The following is a 24,203-nucleotide window of genomic DNA, read 5'->3' on the forward strand; positions in this document are numbered from 1 at the left end:
CAGACCTTGACAAGCTCAACCACATCCTTCACCAGGGATTAGATTATTCTAGTGATGCCCTGAAATGAGAGTGGTATCCTACCCACATCACCCAAAGTATTGTTCCATCACCCACCCAATCTACAGAATATACTTGTCTATCGCTGTCCTAATTCATTCCCTTGTGCACAATTCAGATGCAAGACTGCCCCATGTGCACACCTACCCACCACCTCCTACCGCAGTCCAGTCACAGGCATTTGCTATCCAATAAAAGGTAGGGCCACATGTGGAAACAGCCAACTGCTGAACATACACTATCTCTCGATTTCAGTTTTCTGTTACAAAAATTTTGTGAACTATTTAGCAGAACACACACAAATAAAATGAATTGTTATTGCATGAAGCACACACAATTTGTGCAAATGCTGATGCACTGCTCAGGAAATGTGTATGTCTGGTTTTGTGTCCAGGTCCAGCCCACAATTTTAACTTGCCACTAATGATCATTGAACCATATAACACTTAAAAAATAATGTGTGTCAACTCAGAAATTTTTTTACTTTTTTTGTCAATACATTTAAGTAATGCCCTGTTCTCTAGTTTTCAGATTTCCCTGCAAATTTTCCACCTACTTGATGAGGCTTGATAAGAGTTCATTTAATCTTAACACACAAATAGTATGCAGGAAAGAGAGACCTGATTTATGTCTATATGGTAACTGTTTCTCACTTTACAATCAGGATACTAATCAATTAGTTAATAACTCTGCACACCAATAATTCAGCTTGCTCTCCTTTGAACCGGGTGCTTAACACACTCATACCTATGACAGGGAAGTCATTTCTACCATGAATGATTGCCATAACAAGGAAGAATTAAGGTTACAAAGTATGCATTAATGAGCAGAACACAAGATCTCAAAACAAAAGTATGAAACTTACAGACTGGAAAATAGAAGGCAGACTGACAAAACTGCCACCAGGCACAGTGTCAGAAGGCTGTGGGGCGGAAGGTGGGGGTATGGGAGGGGTGTGGGCGAGTGGAAAAGGAGAGGAGCAGAGAGGGCACACCAAGGGTGGGTACCTTGGCAGATGGCAGCACACAAAGAGGCTGCCTCACAAGGCGGTGATACCACAGAGAGGAGGAGGAGGGGGGGGGGGGGGGGGGGCAGAAACTGTTGGTTGAAGGGTATGCAGACAGCAGGTTACTTTAGATTGAGGCCAGTATTATTTCGGGACAGGAGAATGTCTTGTAGGTATAACTCTCATCAACGCAGTTCAGAAACGCTAGTGGTGGAGAGGAGAAACCAGATGGGCCAAGCTGTGAAGCAGTCATTGAAATTAAGCATGTTATGTTCAGCTGTATGTTGTGCCATAGGGTGATCTACTTTGCTCTTGGCCACAGTTTAATGGTGGCCTTTCATCCTGGTGGACTGCTGGTTGGTAATCATAACAATATAAAAACCTGTGCTATGATTGCAGCAGAGTTGGTAAATGATGTGGCTGCTTTCACAGGTGGCCCAGTCTCTGAAGGGGATAGGATAAGTGTATGACAGAACTCGAAATGGTGGGTGGATGGACTGCACAGGTCTTGTGCCTAGGTCTTCCACAAGGATACGATCCCTACGGCGAGAGGCTGGGATTGAGAGAGGTGTAGGGATGGACCAGGATGATGTGGAGGTAGGTTGGGTGACAGAACACCACTTGAAGAGGGGGAAGGATCTTGGGTGGGACGCCCCCATATCAGGGCATCATGATAGATAGTCAAAGCCCTCATGAAGGATGTGGTTCAGTTGCCCCAGTCCAGTGTTGAGAGGGGGCAGGGATTATTCGGTGACAAAGTGGGCACTCCTTCATAGCTAGTTCTTGAAGGTGGTGGGAGGATTATAGGTGTGTGGGAAAATAGCGTGGGAGATGAGGCATGGAGGATAGTGCCTGTCTGTGAAGACCCTGGTGAGACCCTCAGCATTCTGGTCAAGAGAGTTCTTGTCACTGCAGATACACTTTCCTTGGATGACCAGGCTGTACGGGAGGAATTTTTTGAAGTGGAAACAATGACAGTTATCGAAATGCAGTTAGCGTTGGTGGCTGGTCAATTTAATGTGGACAGAGGTGTGGATGGAGCCATCAGAGAGAAGGAGGTTAACATCCAAGAAGGTGGCATACTGGGTTGAGGAGGACCAGTGGGGTGTGTGGGAGAGGTGTTGTGGATGTGAAGGAATGAGGATAGGGTGTCATGGCTCTGACTCCACACTGTGAAGATATCATCATTGACCCTGAATCACACTAAGGGTTTGGGGTTTTGAGAGGCTAGGCATCAACAGTTGGCATAGGAAGGTGCCATGTGAGTGCCCATGGCTGTGGCACAGATTTGTTTGTATACTTCCACTTCAAAGAGGAAGTAGTTGTGAGCTACGAAAAGTTAGTTAGATGCAAGAGGCAAAAGGCATGAGGCAGTGGGCTTAGTGTTTGTAGCACGTTGGGAAAGATAGTGTTCAATAGTGGCAAGACCACGGGCATGCGGGAAATTGGTGTATCAGGAAATGGCATCAACAGTGATGAGCAGGAATCAAGGACGTATAGGGGTGGGGATGGTGGGGAGTCGATGAAGGAAGTGGTTGATATATTTGTCATGTGAGGCTATATTGTGGGCAATTGGTTGATGGTGTAGGTCAGTGAGGGCCAAAATTCTTTCACTGACGGCATAATAATCAGCTACAATGGGGCATCCAGGGTTGTTGGGTTTGTGGATTTTGTGGAGCACGTAGAAGGTGGATATGCGGGGGATCACATTGCTGAGGAAGGAAACAGATTCATGGCCTAAGGCTTTAAGCAGGAAGTGGAAGTTATGAGTCAGATAATTGGCACAGGCCTTCTACCAGGTAGTTACCATGTTTCATAATGACAGTGATGGAACTTTAGTCTGCAGGCAGCTTCATCCTACACATAACAGAACATGGTCTTCACTAGCTTTCAGTTCTGGCTCTTCTAGCAGAAACAACATATATTCACACACTGACACCAAAATGTGCACTACCACGGCCACAGCAACACTGGACCAATGGATTTGGGGAGGCTGTAGCAAGGTAGAAAAAGGCAGCAGTGGGAAAGACAGATGGCTCAGCAGCCCAAAAACACAATGAAAGGAGTTCTGACGAGGTAGAGTGTATAATGGATACAGAGTGTGAGAGCGAGGGAGGGAGTGAGGGAAAGAAAAATGAATATGGAGAGGGAGGCAGGGAAGGAGAAGAGAAGGTGAGAGGGGAAGACAGTGGTACTGAGGAGAGGGGAGATGGGAGGAGAAGCAGGAGCGGGAGGGAGAGTGGGATGGGAGATGGGGAGGGAGGGAGGGAGGTAGGAAAGGAGGGGGGAGGGGGGAGGGAGAGAGAAGATTAAGAAAGGGATTTATATTGGAAAATGAAGATGTGAAATAAATTAGGATATCTATGTTTATACAAAGAAGAATATAATAAAATAAAAAGGAAAAAAAATGAGATGTACATAGACATGGAGACAGCAGTTAAGAATATTAGGATTGAACATCCTGTCAACAAAAAGGTCATTATTGAAGCAAGCTCACAAGCGGCAAGACTGAGCAAGAACATCATCACCCTTTATTGAGAAATCAACCCAGCATTTGTCTTAAGTGATATAGGGGAAATGTATATCTGGATGGAGATTTGAACTACACACACACACAAAGCGAATGATGATGCATACAGAAACATAGATGGTATGAAAGGAAGATTGAGAAAGACAAACCAAATGAATAGCATAAATCTGGCGTATTATGGGAGTCCAGAACACTCACACCCACTGAAAAACAGTACATGTGTATTCGCATACTTCCCATCTATTGATGACGTAATTAGCCAATGATAGGACTGAAGATGAGGATGGTTTGAAAACTTCTTGGAATCACCACGAGAGGTCAGCGCTAGCGCAACAAGTTGTTCATGGGATATTCATTGGACCGTTACCTGTAAACACGTGCCACATCAGTACTCTTGGAAGAGAGCTGTAGTAGTGACGTGGCTCTGTTGTTCCCCCACAGTGATTTGCAAAGTTGGGAAAAATCAATATTCGAACAGTGATTAAGTACTTCGTAAAGAAAGGTATGAAAGCAAACGAAATTCATGCAAATTCCCAGAATACACTGGGGGACTCCACTCCTTCATATTCAACTGCTACCAAGTGGACAAATGAATTTAAATTTGGTCGGGAGAGCTTAGATGATGATCCGCGTAGTGGTTGGCCAACATGTGTCACTACTCCAGAAATCATTGCAAAAGTGCACAAAATGGTCATGGAGGATCACCGATTGAAAGTGCGTGAAATTGCTCACGCTTGCCAGATGTCATCTAAAAGGGTATATCACATTTTAACTGAAGAATTAGAAATGAAAAAATTATCTGCAAGATGGGTGCCGCGAGTCCTGATGCTGGATAAAAAACATGTGTCATCGCCATGGCAAAATTACACGAACTAAGGTACGAATTGTGGTCACACCAGACATATTCACCTGATATGGCTCTGTCAGACTTCCATCTCTTCCCAAAAATGAACATTCTTCTTGGTGGATGAAGATTCACTTCAAATGAAGAATTGATAGCAGGAGTTGACAACTATTTTGCAGACCTGGAGGAAACTCATTTTCGATATGGAATCAAGGCTCTGGAATATCATGGGACCAAGTGCATTAATCTTCAAGGAGACTACATCGAAAAATAAAAAAAGTTTCAGTGATTTAAGTTTTTTTTTTCTATTCTGTTCCGAGAACTTTTCAAACCACCCTTGCATACATTTCATTGGGAACATGAAAAGGGGGGGTTTTAAAATGATGACATACATGTAAGTTACTGTGTTGCATGAATGTTTTTCCATATAGGTTCACCATAGAGCCCAGATGTGTTAGCATAAAGCAACATTGTGTTTTAAGGGAAGGTTTAACACACACTGAGAATATGTTTCAAGAAGACTCTTGCCATGGGAGATTCAGTCTTCTATCATATTTGTGCACAGATTCTAATTGGAAATTTCAGTCTTTTAGCTTCCTTCAAGACAGTGATAAAGTAAAATTAGGAGGATCTTTTCTGTATACTTGTCTTTGGTATTTAGAAGGAAGGAAGGAAGGTTAGAGTTTAATGTCCCATTAACAATGAGGTCATTAGAGATGGAGAACACACTTGGAGCATTTCAAGAATGATGAAGGAAATAATCATCTGTGCCTTTTCAAAGGAACCATCCCGGAATTTGCCTAAAGCAATTTACAGAAATCACAAAAAACCTAAATCAGGGTGGCTGAATGCACATTTGAACCATCGCTCTCTCGAATGTGAGACCAGTGTGACAATATTAGACTGGAAGTTACGATCATGAGGTCATCAATTTGTTACTGAAAATATTAGCTTTTCATTTATTCTTTCACTTTCCTGAAAGCAGAGACTATATCTGCCAGCATTTCTGGTTTGATTTTCCTTAAAGAAACCAAATTTAGGTTACAAAACAGTAAGCATTTTACCAATGTAATCAAGCAAAAGACACACTTTGAATCCACAAAGAATACCTGAAAGATCTGATGCAAAGCAGAAGTTGTTAGTAAATTCATTGATATCATAGCTGATCTTTTAAGAAAGCTACACACACAGTCACTGCAGGCATTTCCATTACATGTGACTGCAGTGTTCAAGTTACCAGTAAATCTATGAATGAAAGGTTGCAAGCCAATTCAAGTTGTAACTACCATAGAAACAATAAATAATGTCAAGTATGGTACATCCCTTCCCTACAACAATTACACATACTAAAAAAGTAATTCATATTGCCTGGATGAGAATTATGGTTTAATTTCTTGCCCTTCTACAATATCTTCAATGTATTTAAGAAAATTAAACAAATGGGTTGTGTCTTACATACAGGTTACCAGTTGTGGATGGCTGCATTTCGATGTCTGTACAATTGTGTGTGTACATACATTGGAAAAAGAGCAGTAGTTGATTAGCTAGTAATATGTGTATGTGTGTGTGTGTGTGTGTGTGTGTGTGTGTGTGTGTGTGTGTGTGTGTGTGTGTGTGAGCATGCGCGCGCTGTTACATGTTTCTGTGCGCCATGCATCTATCAGTTAAAGGCGAGAAAAACAACAATACGGAAGAGATAAGAGTCCTACTTGCTATATAAAGGAGGCACTGAGTCGCACACAGGCACAATGAAAAAGAATGCTAGAGATGTAAACATTTTGAGCATTATTTTTCATTGTGCCTGTCTGAGACTCAACACTCCTCTGTGTGGCAAAGTAGTCACCTATTCTTTTCACATTGTTGTTTTTCCTTTCAGGATTTTCTACTGTTCAGTTACAGGTCAGAAACATTTTGTTTCTTCTTCCACAATGTTAAAGACAGTTTAAGCTAAACAAAAAGCATTATTCACTGTTAAAATATAATAAAATGTTTAAATAACTGTCTTTCTAGTGATCAAATTTTGTTTGTAATACATTTGGGTGAAAATTGCCTAAGTGAGTATCTGAGTCAAAATTAACCAATGCTTTATTTATGTATGGCAATATCATCCAGCCACTTGGAAGTTAAGTGAATCTAGCATTAAATAAAGAACTATTTTCAACATCAGATGGAAAATTTAGGGTTTGAGTACACTTAACCTAAGAGTAAATTTATGTTCTACACTATGAAAATCATACTTCCTTTAATGAAAAGCTGCATAACCTATTTCAGTGAGTAACCTATATGAACTGAATACGCAAAAAACACTTATAATCACAAACTAACAATGGCTGTTCCCTTTTTTACAGTATCCATATGTTATACATCTCTCTTTGCTACTCACCAGATAGAGGATATGTTGAGTCACAGACAGGCACAATAAAACGACAGCTGAACAAGTAAGCTTTTGGCTGCCAGAGACAGTGGTCATCAGTGTGAGAGTTGCGTTTGCATGAATGTGCATGTTTGCATGTTGTCTAATTCAGAAGAAGGCCTTTTGGCTGAAAGCATACTTGTTTAGCAGTCTTTTTGTTGTGCCTGCCTGCACCACTATATGGTGAGTAACAATGTAACCTTTTCATAATACTGTCACTATTCCATACTGGATTTTCCTTAGCTTGATATGTATCTCTCTCTCTATTTTTTGAATCTAAATACATATTTGCATGCTTTATTCTTGCTTTATTCATCTAGTGAACGTTTTCAGCAGAATCCTTGTCTTACAATTTTTTTTTTTTTTTAACTTTTCTGTGCATCTCAACCATACACCAATATCATATCTTAAAGTAGCCTTAATAATCGTGATTATTAAAATCATAAACAAATAAGTATAACTAAAATATAGCTCATAAAACGTGGTAATAAAGAGTGTAAATATTTCTGATAGGAAATGAAGAATCAAGTCCATATTAATTCATGGTATGAAATAATGTCAAAATAAACACAAAACCAATTCTACAATATTGTGAAAAGAATAGCCTGCTATACACTGTAAAGATGACGCAGTGAGTTTTTTTTCATTCAGCCTGCAACTCATTGTGTTATCTGTACAGTGAGTAGCAATCTATCTTTTCGTAATATTACTGGTTTTCTAACCTGGACTTTCCTGTCTGACAAAACCAATTCTTGTTCTCTTTGTGACAGCTGGTTCTTGTCATTGAAGCCATTGTTTAAGGCATATTTTGTTGGGGGAGACACAGCAGAGGATATGATGGTTCAATTATATGACTTTTAATCCTTAAAAAATTGGTCACTTTGAATACTTTACTGGTAGAGATAACAAAATGGATTATTAGATTTACCAGTAAAGGATTTACTTTTCAAGCAGAGAAATATCAGATGGTCTCTGATGATGCATCCCACTGGATGAAACAAAACATCAGGCAGAAAAATATACCTTAAACTAATGCTTAAATTTTAAAACTCAGATGTCATCAAGTAATCAAACACTGACTATTAATGCCTGTAATGCATGATCAATTCTTTTCTTTGCTTATCAATATTGGCAATAAATCAAAATAATAGCTTGAAGGAAACTGACCCTGGAAATGTTTTCACTGGTTCATACAAAATCAGTAGAGTCGGCTCATAGTAACCATGAAGAAACTGCACATCAATGACATTATCCATTTTTTCATCAAGTTCTTTCAAAACAATCATGTATGATGCCAAAACAGGAAGTTTAGAACTTGCATTTGCATTCTGAGAGTTTACAGCTGAACCTATTATGGGTTTTGAGGCCTCCCCAAGCAACACCAAATCTGGATCATCCAGAGCTGTTTCTCGCCTGAAAGGCAGAACCACCAGTTTGCGTCCATACACCAGCATAGCTGCACACCTACCCTCTGGATCGACACGGACCATTGGAATATGGTAATGATGAGTCCAGCCACCCTATGAAGTAAGATGTTTTATAAATTACAATACAAACAACAACAACAGTAAAATTATTTACACCACTGTTACAGGTAGTGCTTCATACATATGTATGAAACAGAATACAATGCTTATACCAACTGTTTTCCTTAATTATTCATTTCTTGCCACTCCATTTATTTTACTATTCCTAAGGATGGCAATGACATGACACGGGAGATGGAGGAGGAGACAATTATAGGATGAGGATAGGAACAGGGATTAAGAAAGCAAGAAAGAGGGATGGAGGCTATTATACAAGTTTCTCACATTTTTAGATTCAACACCATATTCTAAATTTACTCTTATGAGATAAGAAACGAAAAGGTGGAAGTCACTGTCTCACGTAGTACAGGGTGCAGCAGAAAGAAGCTTAGAAAAATGAAACCAAGTAAGGTAGGACATTTTTATTTTTATTATCTAAGAACAAACATAATGTCATTTAAGAATACATGATAAATGTGTTTTAAACTATGTGTCACGCAAATGGCTGCCACCATTGTTAATGAGTTGTTCTCTGAAGCTGTTCATTACTCAACAAGTCCTGTCAGATGTGATTGCTTCAACTTTTTAAATTATCATTTCCTAGAGGGCTTCTAAAGTTTAATGGTGATCTTGGTACACCTTGTACTTGAGGTAGCCCCACAGAAAAAAGTCACAGGATGTCAAGTCTGGCGAACATGGTGGCCACCCAATATCACCATGCAAAGAAATGACATGTCCAAGAAACACTTCCCTCACCAATGCAAGTGACTGACATGCTGTGCGGCTGTTGCACTATTGGGGAACCACACACTTTCAGACCATTAAACACTTCGCCTAGTTTTCACTGCAGGAGCATGGCACAGTAGTGATTGCTGCTTACAGTTAACACTCTCACCATTTTCTTCAAAAAAAATAAAACTAAAAAAAATAAAGGCCAATCACACCAAAATTAGAAACTATACACCACACTGTTACCATAGGATTGTGGAGTCATCGTTGATGGAGTTCCTGGGGGTCATTTTCACACCAACCCCGGTAATTTTGTTTGTTGGTTGTACCTGGCAGATGAAAATGTACCTTGTCAGAAAAAAAAAATCACACCATCTTCTTACTGAACGTTCACAAGCATGTCTTGACACAATGTTGTACGGACAACGTAATCTCTTCCATTCAGTTCTTGAACCAAAACAATCTTGTAAGGTTGCATTTTCAAATCTCAAGGCCAGATTCTTCTCACACTTTGATCAGGTAATTGTATGGCTAACGCCCACTTTCTCAAGGAACATCAAGGAAATTGTTGAACTGAACCTCTCATTGCAGAAACATTTTCTGGGCCTGTAGCAGTCCATAACTGATCTTGAAGTTTATATTTCAATGCAGACCCCACCTCTCAAAAATTTGAAACCTATGATAAATGGTTTTCTTACTGGGAACAGGGTTCCGTTGACTGAGCGTGAAGTGAATACAGGAAGTACACTGAGCAGTTATTGGCAATCCGCCATTTTCAATAAACAGTTCAATGACAAATGTGTGATGTTAACCTGATCAAGCATGGTGTACACTGAAAATGGCACGTATGCAGCTATTAAATGGCATGTATGCAGCGACTTAAGGACATGCCCCCCAACCGCTCTACTATGTCGCTGCCTGCTGCCTCTCAAATTGAGGAGTTCTTTCTGCCTCACCCTGTACTGGCTTATCAATTAGCAATACATATGAGGCATGTGTTTCTAAACTACTTATGTTTCATAATAACAAACTATTATGGCGGCACTAACATGAAAACAAGATAAAACACAATTCATCTCTGATGCACATACAGCGGCATTTACCACGATTGGTTATTGGAGATGGAGCATCACTCGTATAGAAACTTTGACGTATGCATTTAATGTATGGTGCAGCACACTGTTGTCCCCAAAAGATGAACAAAAGTTCCAAGAAAAGTTTCACGACAGGCATTATCATAAGCGGAAGAAATTTTCGCCATGGACAGAAACTTATACACAGAACTGTCACACGGTCTCATCAAAGAACTGCCTGTACAGTAGAATTTGAGAATATGGTGTTGGATAATGTAGGAGAAATTCATCAATAGCACTGGTCAATTTGTGACAAATGCACACATAAAAGAATACAGTGTAGGAAGTAATGGAGGAGCATTAATTAAAATCTTATCAGAAACAAAATGTGGAAGCAATGGGTACAGAATTTAGTTCTGCGGGCGGGTTAACTTATGTTGTAACAAATGCATTGAAACTGGCAGTCGCAACTCAGAACAATTATTATAAACTTACATTGTTGTATCAAGTTACATTTTTATGTCAGTACTAAAGATAACATTAATTCTGAGTTACTGATCCCTTATTTAAAAGTACTCAGTTTGGTATCCTCCACAAATCATATAATTTTGAACCTAAGTTTTGTGAAACCTTTTATAATGTATATGTGACATGTCTTTCATCCATCCAGAGCTGCTGTCAAAAAGTCTTTAATGCACTACTAGTTACGATCATCAGATTATTATCCATTGGTACTTGCAGTAAAATGGACGAAAAAATTATTATAAGAGATAACGAAATTCCAACAGCAGTTGTGGTGTACAAAAAATTATGTCACTTGTATATATGGGGCAATGCCACTAGCCTTTGAAGTTTTCAAACATTCCTTACTTTCAAATTATAGTAGAACAAAATAGAGACTTCTTGCTGATTTGGAAGAGAAACATTTGAAAGCCAAAGTTGCTTTTATTTTCTTCATTCATTTATTTTCTGATTAGTTAGTCCAGTTTTTCTTTTAAAGAGTCGTTTTGGATTTACAAAGTGAACCACTACGATAGCTTTCAAAATAGTCTTTATACTCTTTGAGAAGAAAATATTCAGTTTTCATTTAATCACACATAATGAAACATACCCTCATCTCCTCTTCTTCAAAATAGTGTAGAGACAGTGTCCGCAAGTCATGGATCTCTGGATCATATTCAACAACACTTAGCTTTGCATCACGAAAGCTAAGAAGTAAAGAATCTCTCGAGGAGCCAGCAAGGCTAACAGCCTGCATTGACATGACATTCCCAAACAATGTGTATGTGGCTAAACATTCCAGTTTCATTTTTGGTGGTCTGTTTTCTGAAAAGTGAAAACCGATTACTAACATGTTATTTTGAAGATACATTCAAAAATGTTATGTACGCAACCAAACATTCACTACAACCATTAAAAAACTCTCATGAGGAAGATGAACAAGCTTAAAAAATGTTATACCTTTGCTGTTTTATCCACCATGTGTGAATTTCCTACAGGAGTGCATAATTTTATTTTTGTTTTCTTACTGGAAAAATGAAGGCACAACTACACTTCAGTAATCTTTCTGCTTTATCCAGAAAATCAGAAACATAAGAAGAAATGTATGAATGAATCATCTCATGGCTACCAGCTGCCTCAAGTGGTTACACATCCATTTGTTTTGTTAAGGAATCTAAAGTCTTATTAAGAGAGCAGTTTATATACACAAATTGTAGTTTACACAATTCAAATACTCTGTCAGTGACAATATTTTCTTTCTGAGGTATTTCTGTAACGATATAAATCACAAACAGCCCACATGAACCATGGACATTGCCTGTGTGGAGCGGCCTGTGTGCCTCAATGATACAGATAGTCATACCGTAGTTGCAACTACAATAGAGGTGTGTCTGGACAGGCCAGATGAACATGTGGTTCCTCTAGAGGGGCAGCAGATTTTTAGATAGTTGCAGCAGCAAGAGTCTGAATGACTGACTGATCTGGCCTTGTAACATCAGCCAACAACAGCCTTGTTTTGCTGGTACTGCAAATGGCTGAAAAAAAGGGAATACTATAGCCGTGTTTTCCCCCACCTTCCCCCCAAAGACATGCTGTGGTTAAATGATGATGGCATTCTCCTGAGTAAAATACTGCAGAGGTAAAAAAGCCCCCCATTGGCTCTCTGAGTGGGGAATAATCAGGAGGATGTTGTCATCATGAAAAACAAAACTGTCATTCTACAGGTTGGTGCATGGTACGTTAGGTCGGCTTAATCAGGCAAGTCTACTTTTATACTGACTGGAATAAACAATGGAATTCTGAAGGTAGGAGAGATAAAATACAGAGAGTTAAAGGTTATATGCAACTTGTACAGATAGCAGAAGGCAGTTACAAGATTTGAAGGGTATGAAAGGAAAGCATTGACAAGGGTGTGTGACAGCGTTGTAGCCTATCCCTAAAGATATTCAGTCTTTACCCTGGGCAAGCAGTAAAAGAAACCAAAGAAAAATTTGGAGATAATTTTTTTTTAAGGAGAAGGAATATAAACTATGAGGTTTGCTGATAACACTGTAATTCTGTCAGTCACAGCAATTGACATGGAAGAGCAGTTGAAAGGAATGGAGAGTGTCTTGAAACGGAGGATACTGGCAAAGCATCACACACAAGTCATTCCCCTCCAGTGATTGCTTCACCCCCTCCAACTCTATTCGTGCACTGGCATCACAACCACGTCCAAGCCTTTGGTTTGTTTACTTATCAGCAATCGAGTGGGGGGAAAATTTCTTCAACTGTTTCCTCAAAGCATAGTCCCTCGCATACTCACTGGCTGCCCAACTTCGAAGAGGCGCTGCTTGCTCTCAGTGTTTTGTTCAGATTTACTCTTCCTAATATTGCACTTTTATTCAGGTCTTCTCTTTTGTTACAACAGCAGCTATTTTTCTAATACAATTCTCAAGAATGTCAATAAGAAAGAATACTGAAAACCCTGTTTTCAATGCCGAGATAAACTACTCGTTTGTTCACAAGCCCAATGAAAAACCTCAATTTTTAATATGTAAAATTGTTTAAGCCAAAACGAAGGACATAATCTTGCTCGATATTCCTCTTCGCTCCATGAAGCAACACACAGATGTTAGACTCATGACAAACTCTGAGCTTCAGTGAACAAATTTAGGCAAAAGGTACAAGAGTTGACTAAACCTTCTAGTCTTATAGAGAAGGGTTTTCACTGTATCATATGCAGTATTATACGAGAGCTCTTCAGAAAATAGGGAACGTTTCCATCAAACGCTGCTTGGCACGTGCCGATCGCGCTTATTTTGGTATGTGCGTGCTCGACAGCTCAGTCGACATCCATCCGTGACAGCGGGAATGTCTGCGCATCTGGTTTTTTCAATATTCGAATTTGAAATGTACTATGCAATTGAAAATCCCGCCAGTTGTGAGGTGCGGTCTATGATAAGGTTTTTGTTGGCAAAAAACCTAAAACCTATAGAATCAAACAATGGAAAATTCAGGATGGAATGTAACAATACGAGAGAAGATTCACACAATCATAGCTTTCGGCGATTAAGGCCTTTGCCAGCAGCACGCGCAAGAGCGCGCCGCGCAAGAGCGTAACTTGCACACACATCTGCAGTCTGAGAGAGCTGAAACTACATTACAGTGTACACTACAGTGTAGTTTCAGCTCTGTGAGACTGCAGACATGTGTGCAAGTTGCGCTTGCGTGAGTGTGTGTGTGTGTGTGTGTGTGTGTGTGTGTGTGTGTGTGTGTGTGTGTACTGCTGACAAAGGCCTTAATGGCCAAAAGCTATGATTGTGTGAATATTTTTATTGTGCCTATCGCGACTCAGCTTCTCTGCTATATGGTGAGTAGCAACTTCCCTTCTCGCATATTGTTAAAACCTATAGAAATTTATCGTGAACTGTGCAAAGTGTACAGAAACAATGTAATGAGTGTATGTTCCATCTGGAAATAGTGCATTCGGTTTAAAAATGGTCGAACCAACATTCATGATGAAGAGAAGAGTGGATGCCCGAGCATTGTGACTGACGATCTTGTCGCTAAAGTTGATGAAACAATTCGTGAAAACTGTTGCTTCACAATAATGGAGCTTTTGCTTTCTTTTCCACAAGTTTCACGGACTTTGTTGTTTGAACTTGTCACTCAAAAGCTAGGCTACCACAAATTATGTGCACGATAGGTGCCCAAAATGCTTACAGAGCATTATAAAGATCAGCGAATGGGGGCAACGCTGACATTTCAGGAGGTCTACCACAAATGTGGTGATTCATTACTGGATCGAATCGTAACCAGTGACGAGACTTGGGTGAAACAAGTCAATTGCAAGACAAAATTCCAGTCCATGGAGTGGGGGCACACAAGGTCCCCCCAAAAACCAAGAAAATGTTTGCAAACCTTGTCAGCAACAAAGTTGATGGCGACAGTTTTTTGGGATAGCCAAGGTGTGCTTCTTATTGATTTTTTCAAACGTGGAGGAACCATAAATTCTGCCCGATACTGCCAAACTTTGCACAGTCTTAGAAGAGCAGTTCAAAACAAACGCCGAGGAAAACTGACATCCAAAATTTTGTTTTTACATGACAATGCCCTACCTCACGCGGCAAACTGCACTAAAGAACTCCTTAATTCATTCAAATGGGAAATTTTCCCTCATTCGCCCTACAGCCCCGATCTCGTACCAAGCGACTTCCACTTGTTTACCAAGATGAAAGACTGGGTTGCAACGCAGCGCTTTCATGAAGACGTGAACTCCAGGCGGGCGTAACTCACTGGCTGAAATCTCAAGCGGAAGAATTTTACGACGACGGTCTTTCAAAGCTTGTCCACTGCTATGATAAGTGCCTCAATGTGTTTGGTGGCTATATGCAAAAGTAGTATATCAGTTGCTCTTTCAGATGTATATAATAAAATGTATTTCTTATGCTTAGTTTTTTTTTTTTTAATGCCAAAATGTTCCCTACTTTCTGAATAGCCCTTATACTTAAAATTGGCAAAAGTTTAATGCTTCAGTGATGGTGTACTCATGAAAGAATGCGCAACAGGAATGGCAAAAGCATTTGGTTACAACGATGCCTCTGAACAGTTTGAAACAGTTGCTTTCACACAAAACACTGTAAAAAGTCAAATTCTTGATATAGATGAAAGCATAAAAAAATTAAACTACACAATTTAATTGCACACTGTCAATGTAATTCTTTGTGTGTGGATGAGAGTACTGACCGAACAGTTTTTACTCAATTACTTTTTTGAGAAGGGGTTGGGTTGTTTGGGGGATGAGACCAAACTGCAAGGTCATCGGTCTCATCAGATTAGGGACGGACGGGCAAGGAAGTCGGCCGTGCCCTTTCAAAGGAAGCATCCCAGCATTTGCCTGGAGCGTTTTACGGAAATCATGGAAAACCTAAATCAGGATGGCCGGATGCGGGACTGAATCGTCGTCCTCCCGAATGTGAGTCCAGTGTGCTAACCACTGCACCACCTCGCTCGGTACTTTTTGGTATAATTGATGGTTTGGAAAAATACTCTTCAATTTGCACCGACAGTGCATCAGTTACAGTCAGTAACACAAATGGCTCCGTTGGTCAACTAAGAAAAAACTGAATAAACTGTTTAACTTTTCGCTGAATATTCATCAGGAGGCGCTATGTGGGAAATGTGTCAGAATGTCGGCCACAATGAAAGATGTACTGAAAACTATGAATATAATACAAAGAGGAAACTGACCACTATCTCATCGAAAATTTAGATATCTTTTGGAAAATGTTGAGGCAGAATATGGACATGTATTGGATACTAAAGTGTTTAAAAATAAGCTGATAAAGTATATTTTTATTGAAATTGGTATTCCTAAAAGATTTTACAAATCATTTAAATAATTTGGATTTGCATTTGGATGGAAAGGAACACACTATTCCTGGTATGTGTACAAATATTAATAGATTCTCATGTAAACTTGTGTTGTTTAAATTGCAAATAAAGAGGGAAAATTTATGTCATTTCCCAAGTTGCTGTGAACTGAAACAATAATACAGGGAAGTAAAATTTTCAAGATACAAATCTCTAGAATTGGATATCATGTTCTTTAACAATCCGTTGAAAATTAGTCTTGAAGGTGTTAGAATTCATCTTCAAGAAGAAGTGTGCAGTTTATAAAATGATCCATTTGTGTTATCAAGAACAGACAAAGATGCAGCAGTTTTTGAAATGATGCAACAAGATCAGTACCCAAAACACACAGACTTAACTATTAAAACAAAAACTTTCAGTAATATGGAAGAACATTGCAAGCGATATATATATAGAAGGTGCAACTCTCACGGAGGCAGATATCGACTGTTAGAATCGACATGTAAAATGTGTCAAAGCAAGCAACTTTTCCAATATGACATTGAACAAGTATCTTGTGTTATGTTAATATAAAGAAATAATAATAATTGTGTCAATTTGATATATTCAAAAACAGACACAGCTTTTACAATATAGGAGTTATTTTTTATTACTTCCACACAGTACAGCGGCATAATTAAAACTCCAAACGATGAGTTCATTTACATTTGTAATAAGCTTCTTTACTCCATACATATAGTGAAAACCACACAGATGTCTTGTCAAGCAATCTCCATTTAAATGCAATGTATCAATTTTTTTTAAATTAATCAGGGGCTTGGCAGGTGGATCGGTGAAAGTTACTGGATCAGTTTATAATGTTGAAAGTAATAAAAAATTCAGAGAAGAAGAAAGACTGAAAATACGATCACTGGTCACTTCAATCACAGCAATTAAAGCTGTACTATTAGGCTGCTGCCTAACTGCATCCTCGAAAATCATTACACACTATTGTAATTGAATCCAGCTGTAATCATATTTACAGCATTGTTTCACCTCTGAATGTGTTATTACTTTTGACAATAAAAACTGATGCACATACCTTCAAGCAATTCACACAAGAAGAGAACAGAAACTTTTGAAATATGGTGCTACAAAAGAATGCTGAACAGTAGATGGATAGATCATATAACTAATGAAGAGGTATTGAATAGAACTTGGGAGAAAAGAAATTGTGGCACAACTTGACTAAGAGAAGACATCAGAAGATAGGACACACACTGAGATGTCAAGGAATCATCAGTTTAGTACTGGAGGGAAGTGTATGTGGGTGGGGGTGGAGAACTGGGAAGGGTGTGTAAACATTGTAGAGGGAGACCGAAAGATGAATGCAGTAAGTAGATTCAGGAGGATATAGGTTGCAGTAGTTATTCAGAGACGAATAAGGAGTTCATCAGGACCTCACATGGCACCAGCATTTCGAGTCCAAGGGCAAGCAGAAAAGCTACCAGTGGAAACATCCCTACCTCCTCCACAAAAGAAATCCAAAGCTGTTCACACAAGTTCTAGTAAGGTTATAATATAATAACCTCCTCCTGTCACTGCAGGGGCCCTCTGCTCATTGGGCTCCTCAAATATGGACTCAAAATCAATCTGCAACATTATGAAGACACTTTGCAGAAACTGCGACACATCATAACGTCAAAACACCAGGAATGCTGTCGGACAGGACCATCCTGTTGCATGATAATGGCCACACCCAAAATGCCAATCGGACAAAGGCTATGGTTCAGCAATGTCATTGGGAAACACTTAACACTACAACACCCTCCATACAATACGGATCATTCACTGTGTGATTTTCACATCTTCCGTGACCTGAAGAAAGACATGTATGGACATCGATTTCAGTCGGACAACGAAATGCAGAGTAGGTGCAGTTGTGGATTAGTCAGCGAGCGATGATGATTTACAAAATCATCTCGTCTCCCAGTGGGATAAATGTCTTAACGCATGTTGTGATTACATTTCAATGGAACCATTCTATGGTCCCACTGTGGAGGGTGTTGGGTTTTCATTTGATTATCCCCCCACAGCGAGAGGTGGAAGAGAAGGAAAAATAGTAGGAGAATATGAGGACAAGAGGAAAAGAATGAAAGAGGAAGCTGGTTGGAGACTGGAAAGTTTCAAACTGATTATACACTGAAGTGCCAAAGAAACTGGTATATCAAATATAGATGTATGTAAACAAGCAGAAAACAGCGCCACGGTCAGCAATGTCTATATAAAACAAGTGTCTCACACAGTTGTTAGATCACTTACTGCTGCTACAATGGCAGGTTTTCAAGATTTAAGTGAGTTTGAGCATGGTGTTACAGTCAGCACACGATCAATGGGACACAGCATCTTCGAAGTAGCAATGAAGTGGGGATTTTCCCATACCACCATTCACGAGTGTACCATGAATATCAGGAATCTTGTAAAACATCAAATCTCTGACATCGCTACAAGCAGATAAAGATCCTGCAAGAATGCGACCAATGACAACTGATGAGAATCATTCAACGTGACAGAAATGCAACCCTTCCGCAAATTGTTGCAGATTTCAATGCTGGGCCATCAACAAATGTCAGCGTGCAAACAATCCAACAAAACATCATCAATATGGGTTTTCGGAGCCAAATGCTCACTCGTGTACACCTAATGCCTGCACGACACAAATCTTTACACCTCACCTGGGCCCATCTACACCGACATTAGACTGTTGATGACTGGAAACATGTTGCCTGGTCGGATGAGTATCATTTCAGATTGTATCGAGCAGATGGGCATGTACGGGTAAGGAGACAACCTCATGAATGAATGGATCCTGCACGTCAGCAGGGGACTGGTCAGGATGGTGGAGACTGTAATGGTGTGGGGTGTGTGCAGATGGAGTGCTATGGGACCCCTGATACATCTACATACGACTGACAGGTGACAGGTATGTAAGCATCCTGTCCGATGACCTGCATCCATTCAAATCCACTGTGCATTCTGACGGACTTGGGTAATTCCATCAGGACAATGCAACACACGTCCAGAATGGCTATAAGGTGTCTCCAGGAACACTCTTCTGGGTTTAAAAACTTCCGCTTGCCACAAAACTCCAAAGACATGAACATTACTGTGCATATCTGGGATGCAAGGTGCTGCTCAGAAGAGATGTCCACTCGCCCATACTCTTATGGATTTATGGATATACCTGCAGGATTCATGGTGTCAATTCCCTCCAGTACTACCATATTTACTCGAATCTAAGCCGCACTCGAATCTAAGTCACGCCTGAAAAATGAGACTCGAAATCAAGGAAAAAAAATTTTCCCAAATCTAAGCCGCACCTGAAATTTGAGACTCGAAATTCAAGGGGAGAGAAAAGTTTTAGGCCGCACCTCCAAATTGAATGACGATACAGCTACAGTAGTTTGGTTCGAATCGTAAGCTTAGCAGTTAAGCTTACCAGGCGTCAGGTGCTCCGTCCGTATTTATACGGGTACCCTTCCTTTTTCACGTGCTTCGTCTGGTTTGAATTGATTGCTTATTTTTCTTTGATCTGATAAGTGCTATTCTCTTTGGTATAGGTGTTTACGTCACTCTAAGCTGAAAATGCTTTATTGTACTGTGTAATGCATTGTTTGTCGCATTCTGATAATGAGTGTTTAAGGCCTGTCGCCGCTCGTGGCATGGCTTGCTTTTGAGCGTGCTAACGCCGCTTACAATTTAAAAAAAAAAAAAAAAAAAAAAAGGGAGAGAGGAATCGTCTCATTAGCGGAACAATGGCAAGAGACTGCTATTTGTTGTTACTTACACTGCTGCTTTCTTTGAAAATGATCAACAAGAACCAAATAATAGACTGCGTATGATAGAAGATGTTCTGAACGAGAGTTTAGCAAAAATTTTTCTCTGTTTGAAAATCTTTGCAGACGCCTCTTTAGTACTTTACATTCCGCACAGAAATTAGAGTCATCTTAGATTTAAAAATCTAGTCAATTGCTGTGCTTCATTTCTGGCTGTATCACTATTACGCATAAGAATAATACGAATATAAACATGACATGATATGTATATTCTTCCGTGTTTGCTGTTGTTTCGTAGTTTATTAGGCAGACAGGATTTAAATGATATAGCAGCAAACACGAAACAATACATAGCAAAATGTTTATATTCATATTATTCTTATGATGAAGAGAATACTGCATGTGATTCACAATTCATAAAAGTTCCTATTAGCAACCATCTCTTGTCACAGGTAGGAAAAAATTCAGAACGTAGAGTTGGCCATATTGACAAACATCCCAAACAGTCTGGTCAGTCGAATTTTCATAGTACATTGAAATGCTGCAACATTCGAAGATGAACAATATGGAATTTGTATTTACTTCGTTGGATAACGTATGAAAATGCAGTGGTCGAAACTCGGGGCGGAGAAAAAAAGCTCGTCTTCCACCTTTTTTTAATTTATTTACTGACACAGAGGTTTTGGCGCCAGTATTTATCTTTGTGCCTGCAAAGCATGCCCGTGTAGCGCTACATATATTCGAAGGCAGAAGTTAGTTGTGGCGGCACCTACCAACATTTTTCAGAACTTCCACTTACTTTGCACTCAATTCTAAGCCGCAGGCGGTTTTTTGGATTACAGAAACCGGAAAAAAGTGCGGCTTCGATTCGAGTAAATACGGTACTTCAGACATTAGTCAAGCTCATGCCATGTCATGTTGCAGCACCACTTCTTGCTCGCAGAGGGCCTACACGATATTAGGAAGGTATACCAGTTTCTTTGGCTCTTCAGTGTATAATGGTAAGACAGTTGTTTGAAACCAGATTTAAACTGTTAGACAATTCCATGATCAAATGTGGACTCTGACTTAATTTACTGTTTATGAAATTTAGATTAAAACTGAAGAATTTGCAGAAAGTTAGATAATTATGGAGATGGAACTAAGATAAGTTGAAAGAACCAGAGGTTGTGGAGAGTTCAAAAGAGAACATTAAACAACAATTGTCTAAAACAGAGGAATGGAATATAACAGAAGAGGAATAAGTAGCTTTGGGAGATGAAAAAGTGACGACTGCAGAGGATCAAATGGGTAAAAAGACAAGGCTTAGTACAAATCTCTCAATATCACAGGAGATACTGAATAAAACAGAAAAAAATAAAAAGGCACCAAATGTAGCAGGCAAAAAGGAATAAAAACATCTAAAAAATGAGACTGTCAGGATATGAAAAATGGCTAAGCAGGAATGACTTGAGGACAAATATAAGTATACAGAACCATGTGTAACTAGGAGGGATGTAGACACCACCTACATGAAAATTAAAGTGACGTCTGGAGAAAAGAAAAGCAGTGCATCAATATCAAGAGCTCAAATGGGAAACTAGTTCTAAGCAATGAAGGTAAAGTTGAAAAGTGGATGAAATACATAAAAGGAAATGATCTCTATGGCAATATTACAGAAAGGGAAGAGAAGTTGATGAAAATGAGATAGGAGATATGATATAGCAAGCAGAATATGACGGAGCATTGAAAGACTTAAGCTGATAAAACACTGCTGGAGTAAACAACATTCCATCAGAACTCATATACTTGGGAGAGCCAGTCATTGTGAATGGGGCAATTTCAACACCAAGTCATTTTCAAACACTTATACATAAGCATCATGCAATATGTCATATGTGATGTGCAAAACAATCAAAGTCATTCCATATGTGAAGCCATATGTGAAATAAAACATCTACATCATAAACTAAGAGTGAAAACTTCACCCTACAACTGTGTAACTGTACCATACTGTGTATGAACTGCAACTCTTATACAGCTCTAGGATGATGTTTTATCTTACATGGATTATTTCACATATGGCTTCACATATGAATGACTTTTTGACTGCATGCAACACAAGTACAATGAACTACATAACGCTTATGTATAAGTGCTTCAAAATTACTTAATGTTGAAATGACCCAATTGCACAACAAATAAAGGATATTATTGTACAGCCTACTATGGGTGTTTTCTTTTGCATGCTATGAGTTAGGAAATACCTCCCAGGCTTCAAGAATAATGTAATAATTCTAATTCCAAAAAGAAGGGCCTGACACACGTGAATATTATGGACTATCAGTATAAAAGTTATGGTTACAAAATACTGACACAATCAGTCTAAGGAACAGTAGGACTACTGGCAGAGGCTGACCTCACGGAAGATCAGTGCGCGTTCCAGAGAAATGTAGGAAACTGCAAGGCAATGTCAGACAATAGGTTTGGGAAAGGCAAACCTACATTTGTAGCATTTGCAGACATAGAGAAAGCTTTTAACAACGTTGATTGGAATGTATTTCTTGAGATTCTGAAGGTAGTATGGGTAAAATGAAGTGAGCGAAAGGTTATACACTACTTGTAAAGAAACCAGAGGTGTAACAAAACCAGAGGCAGGCGTAAGAGTTGAAGGGCATGCAAGGGAAGATGTGATTTGGAAGGAGTGAGACAGGGTTGTAGCCTAACCCCATGTAATTCAATCTGAACACAAAACAATCAGTAAATGCAGCCAACGAAAAATTTGCATAAGGTATTAAAGTTCAGGGAGCAGAAATAAAAACCATGAGGTTTGCAGATGGTATTGTAATTCTGTAAGAGGCAGCAAAAGGACTTGGGAGTGCAATGAATGGAATGGGCAACGTCTTGAAAGGATAATGTAACATGAGCTTTAACAAAATAAAAACAAGGGTAAGGGGATAATGTCAAATTATATCAGGTGATGCTGAGGGCATTAGATTAGGTAATGAGACACTAAAAATAGTATATAAATTTTGCTGTTTGGTTGGTAAAGTAACTGATGATAGCTGAAATAGAGATGACATAAAAAGTAGACTGGTGATGGCAAGAAAATAATTTCTGAAGAAGAGAAATTTGGTAACTTGGAATATAAATTTGAGTTAGAAGGATTCCGAAGGCATTTGTATGGAGTGCAGCACTGTACGAAAGCAGGACATGATTGCTAAGCAGTCTGGACAAGACGATAATAGAAGCTTTTGAACTGTGATGCTAGAGAAGAATGCTGAAGACAAGGACTAATGAGGAAGTACCGAATAGAATTGAAAAGGAAATAAATTTGTGGTACAATTTGACAAAAAGAAGATATCAGATGATATGACACGTTCTGAGTCTGAGACATGAAGGAATCATGTCTCTGGAGGAAAGAGAGCGAGTGTGTGTGTGTGTGTGTGTGTGTGTGTGTGTGTGTGTGTGTGTGTGTGTGGTGGTCGTGGTGGTGGTCGTGGTGGTGGTCGTGGTGGGAGGGGGGGGGGGGTAAGTTAAACCAGACAAAGAGATGGTAAATGCAGGTTCAAATGAATACAGGTTGCAGAAGTTATTCACAGCAGTGTGGAGCTCTGCATCTAAGTTAGTAGAAATTCAAGTGTCAACAAGAAGATCAATGTGTGAAGCATAAAACAACTTCCTCCATCATACCTTAGCAAAAGATCTTGCCAAGAATCCAACAAGACTCTGGTCATACGTAAAATCACCAAGCGAGCCAAAGGTTTCTATCCATCGACAAATCTGTAGTGGCAACAGACGACAGCAAATGAAAGCTGAAGTATTAAACTTCACGTTTAAGAAATCATTCACATGGGAGGATTGTACAAACATATCGCTGTTTAACAGTCATACACACTTCCACACAGTGGACACAGAAATTTGCATCTGTGGCATAGAGAAGAAACTGAGAGGCTCAGAAACAAATAAGTAACCAGGTCCAGATGGAGTCCCAATTTAGTTTTACCCAATCTCTGCGGCATACTTAGCCAGCATTTATCGCGAGCCTCTTGCCCAGCGAAAAGTCCCAAACAACTGGAAAAAAAACGCAACCACGTCCTGTATATAAGAAAGGTAAATGACTGGCCCACATAATTTAACACCAATATCCTTAATGCTGGTTTGCTGCATAATTCTTGAACACATTCCAAGTTTGAATATAAGAAATTTCCTTGAGACACAAAAGCTTCTGTCCACAAATCAGCAGAGATTTAGAAAGCATTGCTCCTGTGAAAGTCAGCTTGCCCTTATCTTACGTGATATCCTATGAACCATGGATTGAGGATACCAGGCAAATTTCATATCTCTAGATTTCCAGACAGCATTTCACATGAT

The 24,203-nt window shown here is 39.4% G+C and overlaps 1 protein-coding gene across 3 annotated transcripts in view; it reads right to left on the reverse strand.

Moving 5' to 3' along the window:
- The window catches only part of LOC126457766 (cleavage and polyadenylation specificity factor subunit 1), a 296,801-nt gene that overhangs the window by 238,685 nt on the left and 33,913 nt on the right, over positions 1 to 24,203 (reverse strand). For all 3 annotated transcript variants that reach the window (XM_050094330.1, XM_050094331.1, XM_050094332.1), the window contains 2 exons: positions 11,291 to 11,505; positions 8,019 to 8,371 (listed from right to left, as the gene is read on the reverse strand). In XM_050094330.1, coding sequence (XP_049950287.1) covers positions 8,019 to 8,371; positions 11,291 to 11,505 — 568 coding nt within the window. The remainder of the gene's footprint in view (positions 1 to 8,018; positions 8,372 to 11,290; positions 11,506 to 24,203) is intronic.

This window comes from Schistocerca serialis, chromosome 2, assembly GCF_023864345.2.
Source record: "Schistocerca serialis cubense isolate TAMUIC-IGC-003099 chromosome 2, iqSchSeri2.2, whole genome shotgun sequence".
NCBI classification, from domain to species: domain Eukaryota; kingdom Metazoa; phylum Arthropoda; class Insecta; order Orthoptera; family Acrididae; genus Schistocerca; species Schistocerca serialis.